Genomic DNA, 24,781 nt, shown 5'->3' with positions numbered 1-24,781 from the left:
TTGTTGTTGTTGATGAGGACGATTTTTCCTTCTTCTCATGAGCATGGCCTTATTTCTTTTACAGCATATTGGATAGTTGTCATTCATAGTCCATTCACCCAGGTCAATGTAACACGGAGAAGTATTACGTAGTTGTATACACCTAAATTCTCTCTATCGTGAGGTTGCGACAACCTATGAATGAGTTTATAACAGTGCACACAGATGGAGAGAAAAATTTGAGATGACAGACAGCGACACATGGACGGACAGTGACACATTCAATACCGCCTTGCATACTTTGGCCTGCATCTAGCTGATATTAGGGTGTAATCATTAGTCCAACAGTTGCAAACAAGCATTTCTATTTGACAAATTCAGCTATTTTCATCCCCGTTTCGTTTGCTTCCGTTTAACATTTTTCAACAGAAAATCGGCAGAATGAATACATCCCTGATCAGTGGCAATTTTGGCATGTAAATGTTGGTGGGGCAAACTGAAATAGATTTTAAAATGCATGCCAGCAAAGCCACTGCACTAAATCATTAATTGCACTATAAAAACGGTGACCACAAACTGGGCCTACATAAAGCTGTCCCAACAGCAGAGGTTTCTTTCCAGCACCATGGAGTGCCACTGCTACACCTGGCGATCAGCGGAGCCTTGTCTGGCAGCGAAACAGTTCATTCAGCATAATTTACTTACTGCCTTTTTCAAATCCATGGCTGACTTGCTTAAACAAATGAGGTTTCTACTGACAATTGAGATGTACAAACTATGGCATAAAAAGAACAAATGAGCGGATAAGAGGCGATCCGTAATTTCGATTAAGACATTAATGAGCGAGCTAAGACGGACGTAGTCAATGTAACTATTTGTTCAGCACTTTTGAAATGTACAGCGACAGAATTCAGAACATGGGCCGTTCTTACAGTATTCTCCCTGCACACCAAGTTGGAACCATAGGATAATTCAAAAGAGGGCATATAAGCAGACAATGAAAGCCGCTGAAAAACCCCAGTCCCTGAAAAACATCCCCACAGCATGATGCTGCCAACACCACCATGCTTCCCCGTAGGGATGGTGGCAGGTTTCCTCCAGACATGACGCTTGGCATTCAGGCCAAAGAGTTCAATCTTGGTTTCCTCAGACCAGAGATTCTCCCTCTCATTGTCTAAAGAATCTTTAGCTGCCTTTTGGCAAACTCCAAGTGGGCTGTCATATGCCTTTTACTGAGGAGATATTCAAGGTCAGATTTTTTTTATGTTACCCATTTCGAAAAGATCCCTGGTCTTTGTAGTTGAATCTGTGCTTGAAATTCAATACTTGACCGAAGGACCTTAGATGAGATAGAGATCCATCTATATCATGAGGGACAGAGTTAGTCATTCAGAATTCATGTCAACCTTTATCTGGTGTATGTGAGAAAAAGGATTTCTTCCCCCCCCCACTGAGTCCATGTAACGCATGTGATTTGTTAAGCCACATTAATGAACTAATTTAGGCTTGCCTAAAGAAAGTGGCTGAATACTAATGCAACGATTTATATTTTAGTTATGAAATTTCTATTTAGCTACACTGAACAAAAATAGAAATGCAACATGCAAGAATTTCAAAGATTTTACTGAGTTGCAGTTCATAAGGAAATCAGTCAATCGGAATAAATTCATTAGGCCTATGGATTTTACATAACTGGGAGTACAGCTGTGCATCTGTTGGTCACGGATACCTTAAAAAAATAAAAAAAGGTAGGGATGTGGATAAGAAAACCAGTCAGTATCTGGTGACCACCATTTTTTTTTTTTTTTACACCTTTATTTAACTAGGCAAGTCAGTTAAGAACAAATTCTTCTTTTTCAATGATGGCCTAGGAACAGTGGGTTAAACTGCCTTGTTCAGGGACAGAACGACCTTGTCAGCTCGGGGATTCGAACTTTCGGTTACTTGCCCAACGCTCTAACCACTAGGATACGCTGCCGCCCCAAATTTGCCTCATGCATCACGACATCTCCTTCACATAGAGTTGATCAGGCTGTTGATTGTAGCCTGTGCATCACCGCATGGTACGGCAACTGCACCGCCCACATTCGCAGGACTCTGCAGAGTGTGATGCCGTCTGCCCAACGCCTCACCGGGGGCACTACTTTAAATCCCACTTTGTAACTCAATACAATTTTTTGAAATCCAAGTGGTCGGAATACTTTTGCAAGACACTGTTAATGGTTAATCAAATCTAAATTATATTTTTCACAAGCTTGGTAAGCAACAGTGAAATGCTTCCCAACGATACAGAAAGAAATAGAAAGATAACGAGGAATAAAAACAATGAGTAACAATAACTTGGTTATATACATGGGTACAGAGTCCATGAGCAGCGGTACGAGGTAATTGAGGTAGATATGTATACATGGGTAGGGATGAAGTGAGTAGACAACAGGATAGATAATACCCTGTTACAGTGTATGTCAGAGGAAGGCCCCCAAAGATTGGAGTCTTTGACAGTCACCCTAGTCATAGAATGTTCTCCCTGTTACCGCACAGCAAGCGGTATCGTAGCGCCAAGTCTAGGTCCTAAAGGCTCCTTAACAGATTCTACCCACAAGCCATAAGACTGCTGAACAATTAATCAAATGACCACCCAGACTATTTACATTGACTGACCGCCCCCCTTTGTTTTTACACTGCTGCTACTCGCTGTTTATTATCTATGCAGTGTCACTTCACCCCTACCTACATGTACAAATTAGCGCAACTAACGTGTACCCCCGCACATTGACTCGGTACCGGTGCCCCCTGTATATAGCCTCGTTATTTTATTGTGTTATTTTTTACTTTATTTGGTCAATATTTTCTTAACTCCTGAACTGCATTGTTGGTTAAGGGCTCCTAAGTAAGTATTTCATAGTAAGGTCTACACCTGTTGTATTCAATGTATTTGTATTTATTATGGATCCCCATTAGTTCCTGTCAAGACAGCGGCTACTCTTCCTGGGGTTTATTATGGATCCCCATTTAGTTCCTGCCAAGGCAGCAGCTACTCTTCCTGGCGTCCAGCAAAATTAAGGCAGTTAGAAATGTATTGTTAAAAAAAAAAAAAAAAATGTATAACAGATTTCACAACACAGTGTGCCCTCAGGCCCCTACTCCACAACAAAATCTATGTGTATGCGTGTGTGTGTGTGTGTAGCTTCACAGTCCCCGCTGTTCCATAAGGTGTAAGAGTGTACAAAGCTGTCATCAAGGCAAAGGAGGGACTATTTGAAGAATCTCAAATATATTTTGATTCGTTTAACACTTTTTGGTTAAAACATGATTCCATAGGTGTTATTTCATAGTTGATGTCTTCACGATTATTCTATAATGTAGAAAATAGTAAAAGTAAAGAAACCCTGGAATGAGTAGGTGCTGTATAATTTTTGACCGGTAGAGTACATTGATGACAAACCTTAACATTGTCGATAGGGATTTATTTTTTTTTCCCAGTCAGTCATATTCCAGAATTGAATACTTTTTGTTGGACTCCAAACTAAAATTTCAGCAGCTGCGTCGGTTACCTATCACCCGATTCTAATTACAGACAACTCTCCGCTGTCCGTGGTGCTGAAGCAGGACAATATGTCTGCAGGTCGCTTGGACGTTTACTTATTAAAAGATTACTTTTTGTCAGCATTTGAAGGAGCAGATTGGCTCCAAGGAAACGGGCAACGACACGGGGGATGTTGACGACGACTTTTCTTCGGGAATCTCTCAGGGCTGTGATTTGAAGTCACATTTTTTTTCCCATATAAATCGTATGGGAAGAATTGAGCCAATACCAGGATGAAAGAAATTGAGAGAACAGGAAAGTTTAGAATTCATTCCAAAAAATGCAGAGCAAAGTAGAAATATGAATACAATACTATCTTTTCGAAAAACGAATGGGGTCTTAACTTTGTTGCGTTCTAAGCAAGTAATTTTGAACTGGGTGATAAACCACAAATGATTAGCAAGGACAGCCAAGACAGCATGTACAGGCATCTAGAGCTTTTCATAAAATAAAAAAGACCAGAATGGTCAAATAGTAAACAGATCCACAAGATATAAATAAATGCTTTGAGCAGTTTTACCCCACACTACTGTAAATGCGATGCCACTGATCCACAAAACTATGGAACGCTTTCTCCATCCATGAATGTGTACTTCCTAAACTGCGGCACTCGATGCCGGGTTAACTTTGGAGGAGATTTCCAAACAGCAAGGCCCCTGGACCCGATGGATATGTAAATAGAATTCTATAAGAAATACTGCACCAGTCTAGCTCCACTGCTGTTGCGAATGTTTTAAACATTCCAAAGAAAATGCCAAAGAAAATGCCAAATTCACGCCAAACACCATGAGGCTACTATACCACTGATCTAGATTAGAGAGAGATTCCATGGAGATGTCGTCTTGTCGCCCCGTGTCGTTACTCTCCATAGAGAATAAGGTACTGCACCCCACTCAATATTTTATTTTTGGTTTAACTACACTGCTTGTAATGACTATAGGCTGTCTTACAATATGCACCACCTAATAGATTTATTTTACGTGTGAGATTAAGTTTTGTTTTATCCTCAACCTGTTAGGGCTAGGGGGCAGCATTTGCACGTCTGGATAAAAAAATGTACCCGATTTAATCTGGTTACTAATCCTACCCAGTAACTAGAATATGCATATACTTATTATATATGGATAGAAAACACTCTAAAGTTTCCAAAACTGTTTGAATGGTGTCTGTGAGTATAACAGAACTCATTTGGCAGGCAAAACCCTGAGACATTTTCTGACAGGAAGTGGATACCTGATGTGTTGTATTACCTTTAAACCTATGCCATTGAAAAACACAGGGGCTGAGGAATATTTTGGCACTTCCTATTGCTTCCACTAGATGTCACCAGCCTTTACAAAGTGTTTTGAGTCTTCTGGAGGGAGATCTGACCGAACAAGAGCCATGGAACGATGATGTCCCATTAGACACCTGGCGCGCGAGTTCATGTTGGGTACCCTCGTTCCAATACGTTATAAAAGAGTATGCATTCGTCCACCTTGAATATTATTCATGTTCTGGTTAAAAAGGCCCTAATGATTTATGCTATACAACGTTTGACATGTTTGAACGAACGTAAATATATTTTTTCCCCTCGTTCATGACGAGAAGTCCGGCTGGCTTAGATCATGTGCTAACAAGACGGAGATTTTTGGACATAAATGATGAGCTTTTTTGAACAAAACTACATTCGTTATGGACCTGTGATACCTGGAAGTGACATCTGATGAAGAGAATCAAAGGTAATGGATTATTTACATAGTATTTTCGATTTTAGATCTCCCCAACATGACGTCTAGTCTGTATCGCAACGTGTATTTTTCTGGGCGCAGTGCTCAGATTATTGCAAAGTGTGATTTCCCAGTAAGGTTATTTTTAAATCTGGCAAGTTGATTGCGTTCAAGAGATGTACATCTATAATTCTTTAAATGACAATATAATATTTTACCAATGTTTTCTAATTTTAATTATTTAATTTCTGACGCTGACTTGACTGCCGGTTATTGGAGGGAAACGATTTCCTCAACATCAATGCCATAGTAAAACGCTGTTTTTGGATATAAATATGAACTTGATTGCATTGTCTAACATAATGTCCTAGGAGTGTCATCTGATGGAGATTGTAAAAGGTTAGTGCATCATTTTAGCTGGTTTTATGGTTTTGGTGACCCTGTCTTTGACTTGACAAAACATTACACACAACTCTTGTAAATGTACTGTCCTAACATACTCTAAATTTATGCTTTCGCCGTAAAACCTTTTTGAAATCGTAAAACGTGGTTAGATTAAGGAGATGTTTATCTTTCAAAGGGTGTAAAATAGTTGTATGTTTGAAAAATTTGAATTTTGACATTTATTTGGATTCAAATTTGCCGCTCTTGAAATGCACCTGCTGTTGATGGAGTGCAACACGGGTGGCACGCTAGCGTCCCACCTAGCCCATAGAGGTTAAATTGCCGTTCCATTCAACACTACAATGAATGTCAATGTTTGTATGTCTTTTTTTTTATTGGAAAATAATAAACAGATTATAAAAAATAAAATAAAAAGAGATTGACTGGACGAGCCTGGTAATGTAATGCCAGCACTCTACGGTGTAGTGTGAGGTGCGTGTGTGTGTGTGTCTTACCTCTGCAGCAGACATGAAGGAGTCATTGGAGGCGATGCTGATGGAGTCTTTGAGACAGGACACATCATCCAGATCATCTCTACAAAACACACGAGTCTTTTCTGAAACAAAACAGCAAAAGTTTATTGGTTGTGTACACAGGTTTAGTACATGTTACAGTGAGTGCAGCGAAATGCTTATGTTACTAGCTCCTAACAACGCAGTATAATGTCAGAACAAATACAATAACCAACCCAAATTGTACTGTAACAGTAATCCAAATGCATTCTATATGTTAAAATAGACCCCAGATTAAATTAAACAAGACACCCCTCGGAATGGCCTGTACAGCAGTAGACACCCCTCGGAATGGCCTGTACCGCACTAGACACCCCTCGGAATGGCCTGTACCGCACTAGACACCCCTAGGAATGGCCTGTACCGCACTAGACACCCCTAGGAATGGCCTGTACCGCACTAGACACCCCTAGGAATGGCCTGTACCGCACTAGACACCCCTAGGAATGGCCTGTACCGCACTAGACACCCCTAGGAATGGCCTGTACCGCACTAGACACCCCTAGGAATGGCCTGTACCGCACTAGACACCCCTAGGAATGGCCTGTACCGCACTAGACACCCCTAGGAATGGCCTGTACCGCACTAGACACCCCTAGGAATGGCCTGTACCGCACTAGACACCCCTAGGAATGGCCTGTACCGCACTAGACACCCCTAGGAATGGCCTGTACCGCACTAGACACCCCTAGGAATGGCCTGTACCGCACTAGACACCCCCAGGAATGGCCTGTACCGCACTAGACACCCCCAGGAATGGCCTGTACCGCACTAGACACCCCCAGGAATGGCCTGTACCGCAGTAGACACCCCCAGGAATGGCCTGTACCGCAGTAGACACCCCCAGGAATGGCCTGTACCGCAGTAGACACCCCCAGGAATGGCCTGTACCGCAGTAGACACCCCCAGGAATGGCCTGTACCGCAGTAGACACCCCCAGGAATGGCCTGTACCGCAGTAGACACCCCCAGGAATGGCCTGTACCGCAGTAGACACCCCCAGGAATGGCCTGTACAGCAGTAGACACCCCCAGGAATGGCCTGTACAGCAGTAGACACCCCCAGGAATGGCCTGTACCGCAGTAGACACCCCCAGGAATGGCCTGTACAGCAGTAGACACCCCCAGGAATGGCCTGTACAGCAGTAGACACCCCTAGGAATGGCCTGTACAGCAGTAGACACCCCTAGGAATGGCCTGTACAGCAGTAGACACCCCTAGGAATGGCCTGTTCAGCAGTAGCTATTAGAGTGAGCTATGTCAAGAACACAGTTATTAAATAAACAGTACAAAACCCCATGGAAAAATGCCAGATTCTACCTGGCGATCTGTTCACCGTCTGCCCTGCCCTGTCTCCCACTGTCTGGTACAGATACCTCCACCACACTCAACCCTCTCTCCCGAGCTTTCACTCACCACCAGCACACACGCACTGTTGGGGCAAGTGACTCTGAACTTACAATGGCTAGCCCCAAGTCATTATACAGTTGAAGTGGTTAGTTTACATACACCTTTAGCCAAATACATTTAAACTCAGTTTCATAATTCCTGACATTTAATCCCAGTAAAAATTCCCTGTTTTAGGTCGGTTAGGATCACCACTTTATTTTAAGAATGTGAAATATCAGAATAATAGCAGAGAGAATGATTTATTTCAGCTTTTATTTCTTTCATCACATTCCCAGTGGGTCAGAAGTTTACATACATTCAATTAGTATTTGGTAGCATTGCCTTTAAATTGTTTAACTTCGGTCAAATGTTTTGGGTAGCCTTCCCACAATAAGTTGGGTGAATTTTGGCCCATTCCTCTTGACAGAGCTGGTGTAACCGAGTCAAGTTTGTAGGCCTCCTTGCCTGTACACGCCTTTTCAAATCTGCCCACACATTGTCTATAGGATTGAGGTCAGGGCTTTGTGATGGCCACCCTAATACTTTGACTTTGTTGTCCTTAAGCCATTTTGCCACAACTTTGGAAGTATGGTTGGGGTCACTGTCCATTTGGAAGATCCATTTGCGACCAAGCTTTAACTTCCTGACTGACGTCTTGAGATGTTGCTTCAATATATCCACATACTTTTCCTACCTCATGATGCCATCTATTTTGTGACGTGCACCAGTCCCTCCTGCAGCAAAGCATCCCCACAACATGATGCTGCCACCTCGTGCGTCACGGTTGGGATGGTGTTCTTCGGCTTGCAAGCCTCCCCCTTTTTCCTCCAAACATAACGATGGTCATTATGGCCAAACAGTTCTATTTTTGTTTCATCAGACCAGAGGACATTTCTCCAAAAAGTACGATGTGCAGTTGCAAACCGTAGTCTGGCATCATCTGTGGATCTGTTTGGGCGGTATGCAAATTGGAGTGGGTCTAGGGTTTCCGGGATAATGGTGTTGATGTGAGCCATTACCAGCCTTTCAAAGCACTTCATGGCTACGGACGTGAGTGCCACGGGTCTGTAGCCAGTTAGGCAGGTTGCCTTTGTGTTCTTGGGCACAGGGACTATGGTGGTCTGCTTGAAGCATGTTGGTATTACAGACTCAGTCAGGGACCAGCTGAAAATGTCAGTGAAGACACCTGCCAGTTGGTCAGCACATGCCCGGAGCACACGTCCTGGTAATCCGTCTGGCCCTGCAGCCTTGTGCATGTTGATCTGTTTAAAGATCTTACTCACATTGGCTACGAAGAGCGTGATCACACAGTCGTCCAGAACAGCTGATGCTCTCATGCATGCCTCAGTGTTGCTTGCCTCAAAGCGAGCATGGAAGTAATTTAGCTCGTCTGGTAAGCTCGTGTCACTGTGCTACCCTTTGTAGTCTGTAATAGTTTGCAAGCCCTGCCACATCCGACGAGCGTCGGAGCCACTGTAGTATGATTCAATCTTAGACCTGTATTGATGCTTTGCCTGTTTGATGGTTCGTCGCAGAGCTTAGCGGGATTTCTTGTAAGCTTCCGAGTTAGAGTCCCGCACCTTGAAAGCGGCAGCTCTACCCTTTAGCTCAGTGCGAATGTTGCCTGTAATCCATGGCTTCTGGTTGGGGTATGTACGTACGGTCACTGTGGGGACGACTTCCTCAATGCACTTATTGATAAAGCCAGTGACTGATGTGGTGTATTCCTCAATGTCATCGGAAGAATCCCGGAACATGTTCCAGTCTGTGATAGCAAAACAGTCCTGTAGTTTAGCATCTGCTTCATCTGACCATTTTTTTAATGGACCGAGTCACTGGTGCTTCCTGCTTTAATTTTAGCTTGTAAGCAGGAATCAGGAGGATAGAGTTGTGGTTGGATTTACCAAAAGGAGGGCGAGGGAGAGCTTTGTACACGTCTCTGTGTGGAGTACAGGTGATCTAGAATTTTTTTCCCCTCTGGTTGCACATTTAACATGTTGATAGAGATTTGGTAGAACTGATTTAAGTTTCCCTGCATTAAAGTCCCCGGCCACTAGGAGCGCCGCCTCTGGGTGAGTGGTTTCCTGTTTGCTTATTTCCTTATACAGCTGACTGAGTCCGGTCTTAGTGCCAGCATCTGTTTGTGGTGGTAAATAAACAGCCATGAAAAGTATAGCTGAGAACTCTAGGCAAGTAGTGTGGCCTGCAATTTACCACAATATACTCTACTTCAGGCGAGCAAAATCTAGAGACTTCCTTAGATTTCGTGCACCAGCTGTTGTTTACAAGTATACAGACCTCTCCCCCTCGTCTTACAGGAGTTTGCAGTTCTATCAAGCCGGTGCAGCGTGTATCACGCCAGCTGAATGTTATCCATGTCGTCATTCAGCCACGATTCTGTGAAACATATGATATTACAGTTTGATGTCCAGTTGGTAAGATATTCGTGATCGTACCTCTTCTAGTTTATTGTCCAATGATTGCACGTTGGCGAGTAATATGGACGGTAACGGCAGCTTTCCTACTCGCCTTCTGCGGATCCGGACGAGGCATCCGGCTCTTCGTCCTCTACGTCGCTTCCTTATGCGAATAATTGGGATGTCTGCCCTGCGTGTTGTTTGGAGAATATCGTGAGTCCTGCTTGTTGTTGTTGAAAAAATCTTTGTCTAATCCGAGGTGAGTGATCGCTGTCCTGATATCCAGAAGCTCTTATCTGCCGTAAGATACCGTTGCAGAAACATTATGTACAAAATAATTTAAAAATATATTGCGGGGGGGAAAAAAAAAAAAACACATAGCAGCACAATTGGAGACCGTAAAACAGTGGCCATCTCCTCTGGCGCCATTTTTCAATGGTATAGAATTAGCTTGATCCACTCTGTCGAAGACGCTTGGACCTTCTTTTTTGATATGTTCAGTGGTATTGTTAACAAACACGCCCCCATAAAGAAAATGAGAATTAAAAACAGGTTCAGCCCCTAGTTCGACCGTGACCTTGCAGAGTTACTCCACCTCAAGAATTCCATTTGGCGAAAGGCTCGGCACCCGCATACTCAGGCTGACTGGCTCTCGTTCAGGCAAATGAGAAATCAGTGCACTCAGGCTATCCGGAAGGCCAAAGTGAGTTACTTTAAGGAGCAGTTCTCTCTGTGGGTCTAACCACAAGAAGTTCTGGAAAACAGTTAAAGACCTAGAGAATAAACCCTCCTCCTCACAGCTGCCCATGTCCCTTAATGTTGATGATGTGGTTGTTACTGACAAGAAGCACGTGGCTGAGCTCTTCAATCACCACTTCATTAAGTCAGGATTCCTATTTAACTCAGCCATGCCTCCTTGCCCGTCCAACATTTCATCTCCCTTCTAATGCGACTATCCCTGATGCTCCTTCCTCTTTTTCCCCTGCCCCGCTACAAAGTTTCTCCCTGCAGGCGGTCACTGAGTCCAAGGTGCTTAAGGAGCTCCTGAAACTTTACCCCAAAAAACCTTCAAGGTTGCTGCCCCTATCGTCGCAATGCCCATCTCCGAACATTTTAACCCGTCTCTCCTTTCTGGGGAGGTTCCCATTGCTTGGGAGGCAGCCACAGTTCATCCTTTATTTAACTTCTCAGGGCTGCCTGGGACGCTACCGTCCAACCCACGGTTCACACTATTCAACAGCCAGTGAAATATCAGGGCGCCAAATTCAAAACAACAAAATGTTTTAAAGATACACTTCTCCTTGATGTAACCACGTTGTCCGATTTCAAAAAGGCTTTACAGTGAAAGCATAAAGTTAGATTATGTTAGGACACTAAAAACACAAGAAAAACCACACAGCCATTTTCCAAGCAGGAGAGGGGTCACAAAAAAACATAAATTCAGCTAACATTCTGCACAAACCTTTGACGATCTTCATCAGATGGCATACCTAGGACTTAATGTTAGACGACAACACATGTATGTTTTGTTCGATAAAGTTCATATTTATATCCAAAAACAGCATTTTACATTGGCGCGTGACGTTCAGAAAATATTTTGCCTCCAATACTCCTGATGAATGTGCACAACAATTTACAAAAATACTCATCATAAACGTTGATAAAATATTAAACTGTTATTCAAAGAATTATAGATTAACATCTTCATGCAACCGCTGTGACAGATTTCAAAAAAGCTTCACGGGGAAAGCACACTTTGCAATAATCTGAGTACTGCGCTCAGAAAAAGACGTCAAGCAATACAGATACCCGCCATTTTGGAGTCATCTAAAATCATAAATAGCATTAGAAATATTCACTTACCTTTGATGAGCTTCATCAGAAGGCACTTCCAGGTATCCCAGGTCCACAATAAATGTTGTTTTGTTCGATAAAGTCCATAATTTATGTCCAAATACCTCGTTGTTTGCGCGTTCAGTAAGCTACTCCAAATGTAGGAAGCGCGCCCAAAATTTCACGACGAAAAGTTTAAAAACAGTTATATTTACGTTCGTTGAAACATGTCAAACGTTGTATAGCATCAATCTTTAGGGCCTTTTTAACTTAGAACTTCAATAATATTCCAACCGGACGATTCCAATGTCTTGAAAAACGTTTTCGAACACTGCTACCCCGCACGTGAATGCGCGTCAATGAACTCATGTGCTTTCCTGAGTCAACAACTTCCAACTTCCTTTGTTGGCTCTGTGTTCAACATAGAATCCTCAATCAACTTTCTAACAACTGTTGACATCTAGTGGAAGCCTTAGGAAGTGCAAAATGAACCCTAAGTCACTGTGTGTTGGACAGGCAATGACTTAAAGACTACATGCATCAGATTTTCCACTTCCTGGTTGGATTTTTCTCAGGTTTTTGCCTGCCATATGAGTTCTGTAATACTCACAGACATCATTCAAACAGTTTTAGAAACTTCAGAGTGTTTTCTATCCAAATCTACTTATAATATGCATATCCTACCTCCTGGGCCTGAGTAGGAGTCAGTCTAATTTGGGTACGTTTTTCATCCGGCCGTGAAAATACTGCCCCCTAGCCCAGACAGGATCAGTTTGAGCTCCGCTTTAACCTAACTGTTATAGGCCTGCTTAAATGTTGCCCTGTTTATCAAAAGTGTTGGAAAGACTTGTCAATAATCAACTGACTGGCTTTCTTGATGTCTATAGTATTCTCTCTGAACACCTCATAGACTACTGTAGGCCTGAACACCTCATGTAGGCCTGCACTGAATATCATAGAAATTAAAAGCTGTCTCCATGTGAAAACATTATGTGATTTACTCCATTGGTTTTGTTGGTAGGCCTACATTATGCTCCAATAGCCACTATAACCTATTGAGGGAACATTGACTATAGTACCAACCATGCTACTACACACTATCATCATCAACATCATCTCTAACCGACACTGGAGTCTAATCTGAAACAAAATGGTTGAAACTATAATGTTGATCATGGACGGTCAGTCATATCATCCGTAGCCGTCTAGGAATTTGAGAGTGGTTCCATTTCCCCAGCCTCAGATGTTCACCTGAAACAGTGGTGGCCGCATTGTTTTACGGTTTGAACTGCGGATTGCCTCGTTAATGTATCTCGACGGAGACAGATGTATCATGTCTTTTCAACTCGCCAATTAGGGTCTAAGATTAGCCCGTAGGGTCTACCGTCCGGTAGGGTCTAAGATTAGCCCGTAGGGTCTAAGATTAGCCCGTAGGGTCTACCGTCCAGTAGGGTCTAAGATTAGCCCGTAGGGTCTACCGTCCAGTAGGGTCTAAGATTAGCCCGTAGGGTCTACCGTCCAGTAGGGTCTAAGATTAGCCCGTAGGGTCTACCGCCCAGTAGGGTCTAAGATTAGCCCGTAGGGTCTACCGCCCAGTAGGGTCTAAGATTAGCCCGTAGGGTCTACCGTCCAGTAGGGTCTAAGATTAGCCCGTAGGGTCTACCGTCCAGTAGGGTCTAAGATTAGCCCGTAGGGTCTACCGTCCAGTAGGGTCTAAGATTAGCCCGTAGGGTCTACCGTCCAGTATGGGTAAATTGTCCAGTGGGGCCATGTGGAGAAATGACTAGCAGGGTTTGATGAAGAGTTCACATCAGTAGAATGTGGAAGCCGCGCCCTGAACCAAAGCCGCGCCCTGAACCAAAGCCGCGCCCTGAACCAAAGCCGCGCCCTGAACCAAAGCCGCGCCCTGAACCAAAGCCGCGCCCTGAACTGCAGAGTGCTCACAGCAGAACTAATAGACTCCACGTCACAGAAAATATCCTTTGTGAGTGTAAGTACGGTTTGTGTGTGTGTGGGTGACAGCATGTTTATTTCCCTGTGTGCGTGTCTGGCTGTGTTTCTGTGAGTGCGCATGTCGCTGGCTGTCCGTGTCCGGCTGTGTGTGTGTCCCTGTCTGTGTGTTGTCTCACCGTGGCTGCCGCTGTGTGAGGAAGGTTCAGACACGCCCAGAGCTCCTTCAAACTCCTCCTGTAGTCTGTACGCTCTCTGCAGGAGAAGCTCCAGCTTGTGGACAAACTCCGCACTGATCAGGTCCTGATCAGACAAAGACAAAGACGTTACAAGAACACACCTTTATGCACACACAGTACATACCGCACACCCACACAGGCTGTATCACATCCGGCCGTGGTTGGGAGTCCCATAGGGCGGCGCACAATTGACCCAGTGTCGTCTGGTTTTGGCCGGTGTAGGCCATTATTGTAAATAAGAATTTGTTCTTAACAGACTTGCCATGTTAAATACATTTAAAAAAAATTGTAAAACAGTACGTTCTGCACTCCCATAGATATGAACTGTGTGGTGTCACTCTCCTCAGCTGTGGAGTCTCCAGTGTATTCACCTCTATACTCCTCTCCTCAGCTGTAGAGTCTCCAGTGTATTCACCTCTATACTCCTCTCCTCAGCTGTAGAGTCTCCAGTGTATTCACCTCTATACTCCTCTCCTCAGCTGTAGAGTCTCCAGTGTATTCACCTCTATACTCCTCTCCTCAGCTGTAGAGTCTCCAGTGTATTCACCTCTATACTCCTCTCCTCAGCTGTAGAGTCTCCAGTGTATTCACCTCTATACTCTCCTCAGCTGTAGAGTCTCCAGTGTATTCACCTCTATACTCTCCTCAGCTGTAGAGTCTCCAGTGTATTCACCTCTCCTCAGCTGTAGAGTCTCCAGTGTATTCACCTCTATGCTCTCCTCAGCTGTAGAGTCTCCAGCCCCCAGCGTAAAAGAGGAACAGTCAGGCGGCTCCTCCCCTGGTCTGCCACTGAAGGTTAAGGCCTGCTCCCACCGCCTCAGAGCCTCCTCAAACAGCTCCATACCTGGAGGGCAACACACATTACAAACCAGGAGTCCTGGATGCTGATATGCCCCGCCCCTAGGACCCGACTGCCTACATATGCCCCACCCCTAGGACCCGACTGCCTACATATGCCCCACCCCCTAGGACCCGCCTGCCTGCATATGCCCCACCCCCCAGGACCCGCCTGCCTGCATATGCCCCACCCCCTAGGACCCGCCTGCCTGCATATGCCCCACCCCCTAGGACCCGCCTGCCTGCATATGCCCCACCCCCAGGACCCGCCTGCCTGCATATGCCCCACCCCCCAGGACCCGCCTGCCTGCATATGCCCCACCCCCCAGGACCCGCCTGCCTGCATATGCCCCACCCCCAGGACCCGCCTGCCTGCATATGCCCCACCCCCTAGGACCCGCCTGCCTGCATATGCCCCACCCCCTAGGACCCGCCTGCCTGCATATGCCCCACCCCCTAGGACCCGCCTGCCTGCATATGCCCCACCCCCTAGGACCCGCCTGCCTGCATATGCCCCACCCCCTAGGACCCGACTGCTTACATATGCCCCACCCCCTAGGACCTGACTGCTTACATATGCCCCACCCCCTACATATGCCCCACCCTCTAGGACCTGACTGATTACATATGCCCCACCCCCTACATATGCCCCACCCCCTAGGACCTGACTGCTTACATATGCCCCACCCCTACATATGCCCCACCCTCTAGGACCTGACTGCTTACATATGCCCCACCCCCTACATATGCCCCACCCCTTGGACCTGACTGCTTACATATGCCCCACCCCCTACATATGCCCCACCCCCTAGGACCCTCACCCCTGAGGTAGAGTATTTGAGGCGTGGTAACAGGGATGTTGACTACGTTAGAGATGTCTTCATCTCCAGGTCTGTCCCAGCAGGTAGAGCTGTTAGCGCAAGTACAGGATGAGTTGATACTCTTGACCTGTTGAAATACAAGACCACATTCAGCAATACAAAGTGTAATCTTTCATCAACCACATCGGCTGAGAATTCCTATTGAATTGACTGATGAGGAAATATTGACCACTTCTGGTAAACAGTAGAAAAATTCCAACTATAGATCATTAGGTGTGGTCCTACCGAGGCCAGACTCTGTAGTGACACTGACAGCTTGCTGTAAGGTCCTCCGTTGGGCAGAAGGCCACAGGCGTAGACATTCTTACAGTTGAGAGACAGGCTGAGGTTCTGGAAACTGCAGGCATCTGCATCTACACACACACACACACACACACGCACACACACACACACGCACACGCACACACGCACACACACAGTCAGGTTTCATTAGAATTATTTAGTCTCTCTATAGTCCTGTCAATATTTAAATTACTTTGATCAGAGGACACGGAGTGTCTATTCATTCCAGTCAACTAGCTGGATCCCAAGGAGAATCAAAACAAACTGGTCACTAGCCCTCTTCCCACTCTGGGTCAGGTGTATAGCAGGCACCTTTCTCCTGGTGAACTACCAGGTCCGGGAACTGAAAGGTCCCCGTCTGCTCCCACTGGGGTGACTGGACTCCCTTCTTCCTGCCTTTCCTCCTCTGGAAGTGATGGGCGAGGAAGAGGAGAGACACTGCGCCGAAGGCTGTAGCAGCGACTACTTTCTTAGTGCTTGTACTGAGGTTCACCTGGGGGGGGAGGGAGAGAGAGAGACCGTTAAAAAGGTGCAAAATGAGTCATTCATTAAGCAAAGAACGGAAGAAAGTGGACTGAACGGGGAGGGACTACTGCAAAACGTTTACCACCACGTGCCTTAATGAACACAACCCAGGAAATATGTTTAAAACGGGCAGTGTAAATAACTGGTACTCAATAGCTGAAAAGTAGCACACTACATAGTATTTCAAGGACAGGGAGACTAGTCAGGATTGAGGGAAAGATGAACGGAGTAAAGTAGAGAGAGATCCTTGATGAAAACTTGCTCAAGAGCGCTCAGGACCTCAGATTGGGATGAAGGTTTACCTTCCAACAGGACAACGACTAAGCACACAGCCAAGACAACCCAGGAGTGGCTTTGGGACAAGTCTCTGAATGTCCTTGAGTGGCCCAGCCAGAGACCTGAAAATAGCTGTGCAGCGACGCTCCCCAGCCAACCTTACAGAGCTTGAGAGGCTCTGCAGAGAAGAATGGGGGAAACTCCCCAAATACAGGTGTGCCAAGCTTGTCGCGTCATACCCAAGAAGACTCGAGGCTTTAATCACTGCCAAAGGTGCTTCAACAAAGTACTGAGTAAAGGGTCTGAATACCTTAGTAAAATGTAAGGTATAAAAATAACACATTCACAAAAAAAAATCTAAAAACCTGTTTTTGCTTTGTCATTATGGGCTCCAAGTGGCGCAGCGGTCTAAGGCACTGCATCTCAGTGCTAGAGGCGTCACTACAGACCCTGGCTCAAGTCCAGGCTGTAACACAAACAGTCGTGATTGGGATTCCCATAGGGCGGTGCACAATTGGCCTAGCGTCGTCCGGGTTTGGCCGGGGTAGGCCGTCATTGTAAATAAAGAATTTGTTCTTAATAAGTGCTTTGAAATACTGAATGCTCAGTATTTGTGACCAAAATGTTGGAACATTGACTTTGACTGTTTTCAGGTCAATTTGAGATAATTGGTGAGTGTGTGTGTGTGTGTTGGAGGGGATATTTTTATTCACCTCTGCTAGACCAATCAGTAATTAGTGTTTAGTGCACTTCAGTCTCCCCTAGTTTTTCAGCGGCAGCCATGTCAAGATACTCAAGTGTCGGCACCCAAACAAACACTTACTGCCGAGTTGTTTGAGGAAGGAAAGAGGAACGCTTCACACCACTCACTTGAGTATCTTCCCTAGTTATTTTCAGATTACCTCATGTCCATCTCCTCATTTGAATTCCATGCCATCACTTGTCCACTCAAGATTAACATTTTTGCCATCCATCACCCACCAGGTGCCCTTGGCAAGTTCGGCAATTAACTTGACGTCTTGATAAGCTAATTTCCTTATAATGGCTCACCGCTCATTGTACTGGGCGATTTCAACCTCCAGATATCCGACTCATTTCTTTCCCTCTGTCTCTTATGACCTCACCCTTTCCAAGTCCCCTCCCACTCACAAGGCACTAGACGTAGACGAGCAGCTGCTCATAAAGATGACAAATCTCACTGCAACCACCCTCCAGGTCTCTGATCACTTTCCCCCCCCTCCCTTTACCCAAATGGTCATGCGCTGGTCGCAATCTTTCTCCCATTACTCTCTCCTATCATCCTTCCCTTCTGCTAAATCCTTCTCCCTCCTGTCTCGTGACTCTGCCTCTTTGACCCTACTCTCCTCCCTTTCCACCTCTTGACTCCCACTGTTCCCCTTCCTTCCTTCCTTCCTTCCTTCCTTCCTTCCTTCCTTCCTTCCTTCCTTCCTTCCTTCCTTCCTTCCTTCCTTCCTTCCTTCCTTCCTTCCTTCCTTCCTTCCTTCCTTCCTTCCTTCCGGCTTGCCCCTCCCCTCCTGCTCTGTGGTTGAGTGACTCACTGCGTGCTCACAGAACAGGGCTTCGGCCCACTGAGCGAAAAAAAGGAGTAAAACTCAAACTGCCGGAGGACCTACAGTCTTTCCTCTACCTTTCCTTCTGTATCTGCAGATAAAAACAGCTTTCTAGCACTACATTCCAAGGCACTACCTCCTCCCTCTCTGTAGACAACTTTGTTAACCATTTTGAAAAAAAGTCCACTGGTCCCACTCACACAGAACTACCCTATGCCTTGACCTCTTTATCCCCAGATGAATTCCTGTGACTAGTGTTGATAAGGGATTTATATGTTTAAATGTAATGATTAAATAATTCTACCCTGAAACCTAACTATTAGTGATTATTAGTTTATGTAGCATGTATAATGAATAATTAAAGTACTAAATGTAAGTCCCATAAGGTTTAGTAGAGACCTGTGAAGAAGAGAAATGTATGTGTGTGCCTAAGAGAATACCGAGAACAATGAACACTGTTTGGCTCGACCTGGCTAGAACTGAGAAACTTATGATAGGACAGGGAGTGACCCTCAAGGTTCCTCTAATCTCTGGGGAATGGAACGGACAGCGCTGGGTAGTGATTAACAGTGGGGAGAACTCTGGGGAGGGATACAACTCACCTACTGTTCGTGTGGAGGTATGTGCGTAGGATATCTACTGTTGGTGTGGAGGTATGTGCGTAAGTGAGGAGGGAGGATACAATTAATGTCTTTGTGTAATGGACTTCAGAACGTTCTCTGAATAAACTGTACGAACCTTTTGCATAAGCTGAGTCTTTGCCTAATTATTATTATTAACCCAGTGTTTTACAAACCTTGGGGAGTAGTCAAAGCTTATTGATTGTTAGTTATCATTGGGATTGAAAATTCTCGTGACAAGTGTCCAACTGCCCGACAACCTACCCACAAACCCCTTCTTCAGACTCTATGAAGACCTCTCATTCCTCATCAACTGCATCCCCTCTGACTTCAAGTTGATCGGATTCCCTCCCCTCCCCGGGAGGAAGAGCAGCTCTGTCTTGTCAAAGTTGAGCTTGAGGTGGTGGATCGACACCCAAGCTGAGATATGTGTCGGTCCACCACCTCAAGCTCAACTTCGACAAGACAGAGCTGCTCTTCCTCCCGGGGAAGGCCTGACCACTTCAAGACCTCTCCATCACAGGGTGACTCCACTGTGTCCCCCTCCCAGAGTGGAAAGAACCTTGGCGTGACCCTTAATGTTCTCTGCAAACATCAAAACAGTGACTCACTGCTGCAGGTTTATGTTCTACAACATCCGTAGAGTACAACCTTACTAAGTACTGTGCTATGTGGTTGTCTCACCTAGCTATCTAAAGATTAATCCACTTAACTAAGTTGCTCCGGGTAAGAGCGTCTGCTAAATGACTAAAATGTAACAGGAATGGGTCAGTTCACACCTCCTAAATGCAACAGATTCCACATAAAACAAGTGACTTACAAGCCCAGCTGGTTTGGTACACTGAGGTCTCCTGAACTGAACAAGTGTGCTTGCATTCTCCCTTAAAAAGACCTTGGCTTGAAAAACATTTATCCATTTTTGGAGATGCCCAAGCCAGTATACACATCCTCAAAAATAGTCTCAATAACTCCCAAAATCCTTAAATGCGCAATGTTACATCTAACTAAGATGTTTTGTGCAGTATTTCTCAATTTAAAAAAAAACGTAATGACAGACATTGAAGAATTCCTACTGTTGACAAAGGGGTGTAGACTACGGACTTTGGCTTGTGTGCCCGAAAAGCTGAAAAAAATAAAAACTCACCCAAGTCCAAAACAAAAAGGAAAAAGTTATACTATATGCAAAGTCTTTGGGCTGGGAAGCATGCGGACAACTTTATGCAACTACAAACAACCACTTCCCTTTTCATGGACCAGTTCAAAGACAGACAGGGAGAACCGTCCCTCAGCGACACAGCGAGGACCGTCCCTCAGCGACACAGCGAGGACCGTCCCTCAGCGACACAGCGAGGACCGTCCCTCAGCGACACAGCGAGGACCGTCCCTCAGCGACACAGCGAGGACCGTCCCTCAGCGACACAGCGAGGACCGTCCCTCAGCGACACAGCGAGGACCGTCCCTCAGCGACACAGCGAGGACCGTCCCTCAGCGACACAGCGAGGACCGTCCCTCAGCGACACAGCGAGGACCGTCCCTCAGCGACACAGCGAGGACCGTCCCTCAGCGACACAGCGAGAACCGTCCCTCAGCGACACAGCGAGAACCGTCCCTCAGCGACACAGGGAGAACCGTCCCTCAGCGACACAGGGAGAACCGTCCCTCAGCGACACAGGGAGAACCGTCCCTCAGCGACACAGGGAGAACCGTCCCTCAGCGACACAGGGAGAACCGTCCCTCAGCGACACAGGTTCTGACTGAAGCACCAGTACATCTGTATTCATTCCATGGTCCATAGGACGAGGAGAACACCCAGCCACATAACACCTTGACCAGATTGGCAATAAGTAGCCATGTCCCGAGCCAGAATGGCACATAGGAGATGGGCAGGAGACTGTTTCTGTAGTGAGGCAACTTGAAGTTCAAATGCACCCCCTGGACAGAACGCTTTGTATAACACACGGCCTTCCCCAATCCATATCCTTAATGCAGATTGCCAAGCAGAGAGGCATCGGGTCCCATTTTTTGAGTCTTTAGTATTACTCGACCGGGGATCCAATACACAACCCTCGACAGGGGATTTAACTAACAGATTCAGGGCAGACACTAAACACACCAGGCCACTGAGTTGGTAGTTCATATCAACAGTAGAGCCTTTACCAGTGAGAGAGGGAGAGCCTTTACCAGTGAGAGAGGGAGAGCCTTTACCAGTGAGAGAGGGAGAGCCTTTACCAGTGAGAGAGGGAGAGCCTTTACCAGTGAGAGAGGGAGAGCCTTTACCAGTGAGAGAGGGAGAGCCTTTACCTGTGAGAGAGGGAGAGCCTTTACCTGTGAGAGAGGGAGAGCCTTTACCTGTGAGAGAGGGAGAGCCTTTACCTGTGAGAGAGGGAGAGCCTTTACCTGTGAGAGGGAGTTATAGAGCGTATGGGGCAGGTTGACCACGCTGATGGCTGCCAGATGGAAGGACAGCTTGGTGGAGGGGCCAGTGAGGGCGTCATCTGTCATCGTAGCGGTCTTAACTGTCCATCACCCTGCTGCAGGGAACACTGTCCTATCCTCTTCCTTCTTCTTAAGCTGTGGAGAAGAGGACATAAGACTTAAGGTTGTCTCTGAGGTAATAAATCTTTGGAGATTCAGGCAAGAACAACTCTTTCTGAATACAGTAATTCATTAACAAAATGGCCTCCCGAGTGGCACGGCAGTCTAAGGCACTGCAATGCAGTGCTAGAGGTGTTACTACAGACCCGGTTCGATCCCGGGCTGTATCACAACCGGCCGTGATCGAGAGTCCCCTAGGGCAGCGCACAATTGCCCCGGCATCGTCCGGGTTTGGCAGTCATTGTAAAATAAGAATTTGTTCTTAACTAGTTAAAGTAAAAAAACATACTTGACTTTTAGGTCACCCAGCCATTATGGTTCAACTCTCCTCCCTGGTAATGTTGACAATGAACATAACCACTAGGGGAAAAAAAGGCTAGAGTGGAAACAATTTAGTGTCAACATGTTAGGTATCCAGGGATAATTTGCTGCCATTATTATCCTGCCCCTCCTATCAATCAAAACATCACATTCTCCTGTCTGAAAGGGAAAAGTGGGGATACCTAGTCAGTTGTACAACTGAATGTATTCAACTGAAAAGTGTCTTCCGAATTTAACCCAACCCCTCAATCAGAAATGGCAACCTATTCCCTATATAGTGCACTACTTTAGACCAGTGCCCAAGGCACCCTATTCCCTAGTGCACTACTTTAGACCAGGACCCATGGCACCCTATTCCCTAGTGCACTACTTTAGACCAGGACCCATGGCACCCTATTCCCTTCGCCTCTTGCGCCTTAGTGCAAGAGGTCACTGTATTCCCTGGTTCGAATCCAGGCCGCATCACATCAGGCCGTGATAGGGAGTCCCACAGGGCGGCGCACAATTGGCCCAGCGTCGTCCAGGTTTGGCCGGGGTAGACCGTCATTGTAAATAAGAATTTGTTCTTAACTGACTTGCCTAGTTAGGTTTTTTTTTTTAGTTTTTTTTTTATATAGTGCACTACTTTAGACCAGAGATATGGGCCCTTGTCAAAAGTAGTGCACTAAACAGGGAATAGGGTGGCATTTGTGACGCAGCCATGGCTAATTGGCTGTTGCGTGTTCCCCTCACGTGCTGCTGAGTACACAGACATGATACAGGCTGGCCCAGGAATATGAAAGTCCAGACATGATACAGGCTGACCCAGGAACATGAGAGTCCAGACATGATACAGGCTGACCCAGGAATAAACATCACCACGGGCTGCAGTCCAAATAGTATCAAGGATGATCAATGGAAACAGGATGTACCTGAGCTCAATTTCTAGTTTCATAGCAAAGGGTGTGAATACTTACGTAAATAAGGTTTGAACCTCTTACGACACCAATCGCATAGGGGGCAGTATTGTCACTTTCGGATGAAATACATGCCCATATTAAACTGCCTCCTACTCAAACTCAGAAGCTAGGATATGCATATTATTAGTAGATTTGGATAGAAAACACTGAAGTTTCTAAAACTGTTTGAATGATGCCTGTGAGTATAACAGAACTCATATGGCAGGCAAAAACCTGAGAAAAATCCTACCAGGAAGTGGAAATCTGATGGGTGGAATATTTCCAAGTCATTGCCTATCGAACACACAGTGACTAAGTATTCATTTTGCACTTCCTAACGCTTCCACTAGATGTCAACAGTCTTTAGAAAGTTGTTTGAGGCGTCTATGATGAACAGAGAGCGAACAAGGAGGTGGGGAAGTTGGTAACCCAGGGAAGGACATCAGTTCATTGGCGCACGGTGAGAGGTAGCTGTGGTCCATAACGTTTTTCAAGACACTGGAATCGTCCGGTTGGAATATTACTGAACTTTCACGTTATATACTTTGCCACCATGGACTTTTTTTTTTGCCTTTACCTCCCTTATCTCACCTCATTTGCTCACATTCTATATAGACTTATTTTTCTACTGTATTATTGACTGTATATTTGTTTTACTCCCAGTGTAACTCTGTTGTTGTATGTTGTCGAACTGCTTTGCTTTATCTTGGCCAAGTCGCAATTGTAAATGAGAACTTGTTCTCAACTTGCCTACCTGGTTAAATAAAGGTGAAATAAAAATAAATAAAATTAAGGCCCTAAAGATTGATGCTTTACAACTTCTGAACGAACATAAATATAACTTTTTTTAAACTTTTTGTCGTCACATTTTCCGCCCTCTTCCTACATTTGGAGTAGCTAACTGAACGCGCTAACAACAAGGAGCTATTTGGACATAAATTATGGACTTCATCGAACAAAACAACATTTATTGTGGACCTGGGATTCCTGGAAGTGCCTTCTGATGAAGATCAAAGGTAAGTGAATATTTCTGAAGCTATTTATGATTTTAGATGACTCCAAAATGGTGTATCTGTATTGCCTAGTGTATTTTTCTGAGCGCAGTACTCAGATTATTTCCCCGTGAAGCTTTTTTGAAATCTGTCACAGCGGTTGCATAAAGGAGATGTTCATCTATAATTCTTTGAATAACAGTTTAATATTTTATCAACGTTTATGATAAGTATTTTTGTAAATTGTTGTGCTGAGTCACCGGCAGTATTGGAGGCAAAATACACTGCTCAAAAAAATAAAGGGAACACTTAAACAACACATCCTAGATCTGAATGAAAGAAATAATCTTATTAAATACTTTTTTCTTTACATAGTTGAATGTGCTGACAACAAAATCACAAAAATAATCAATGGAAATCCAATTTATCAACCCATGGAGGTCTGGATTTGGAGTCACACTCAAAATTAAAGTGGAAAACCACACTACAGGCTGATCCAACTTTGATGTAATGTCCTTAAAACAAGTCAAAATGAGGCTAGCAGTGTGTGTGGCCTCCACGTGCCTGTATGACCTCCCTACAACGCCTGGGCATGCTCCTGATGAGGTGGCGGATGGTCTCCTGAGGGATCTCCTCCCAGACCTGGACTAAAGCATCCGCCAACTCCTGGACAGTCTGTGGTGCAACGTGGCGTTGGTGGATGGAGCGAGACATGATGTCCCAGATGTGCTCAATTGGATTCAGGTCTGGGGAACGGGCGGTCCATAGGATCAATGCCTTCCTCTTGCAGGAACTGCTGACACACTCCAGCCACATGAGGTCTAGCATTGTCTTGCATTAGGAGGAACCCAGGGCCAACCGCACCAGCATATGATCTCACAAGGGGT

The 24,781-nt window shown here is 45.4% G+C and overlaps 1 protein-coding gene across 3 annotated transcripts in view; it reads right to left on the bottom strand.

The window, feature by feature from the left end:
* The window catches only part of miga1 (mitoguardin 1), a 37,460-nt gene that overhangs the window by 9,125 nt on the left and 3,554 nt on the right, over positions 1-24,781 (bottom strand). For 2 of the 3 annotated variants that reach the window (XM_045713783.1, XM_045713784.1), the window contains exons 2-8: positions 21,446-21,619; positions 16,369-16,549; positions 16,000-16,127; positions 15,715-15,841; positions 14,689-14,900; positions 13,997-14,120; positions 6,174-6,274 (exon numbers count right to left, since the gene is read on the bottom strand). In XM_045713783.1, the coding sequence (XP_045569739.1) occupies positions 6,174-6,274; positions 13,997-14,120; positions 14,689-14,900; positions 15,715-15,841; positions 16,000-16,127; positions 16,369-16,549; positions 21,446-21,550 (978 nt within the window). In that variant the 5' untranslated portion in view covers positions 21,551-21,619. The remainder of the gene's footprint in view (positions 1-6,173; positions 6,275-13,996; positions 14,121-14,688; positions 14,901-15,714; positions 15,842-15,999; positions 16,128-16,368; positions 16,550-21,445; positions 21,620-24,781) is intronic. The other variant, XM_045713785.1, reaches the window with a different exon arrangement.

This window comes from Salmo salar, unplaced genomic scaffold, assembly GCF_905237065.1.
Source record: "Salmo salar unplaced genomic scaffold, Ssal_v3.1, whole genome shotgun sequence".
NCBI lineage: Eukaryota > Metazoa > Chordata > Actinopteri > Salmoniformes > Salmonidae > Salmo > Salmo salar.
This window is presented reverse-complemented; position numbering and strand designations above follow the sequence as displayed.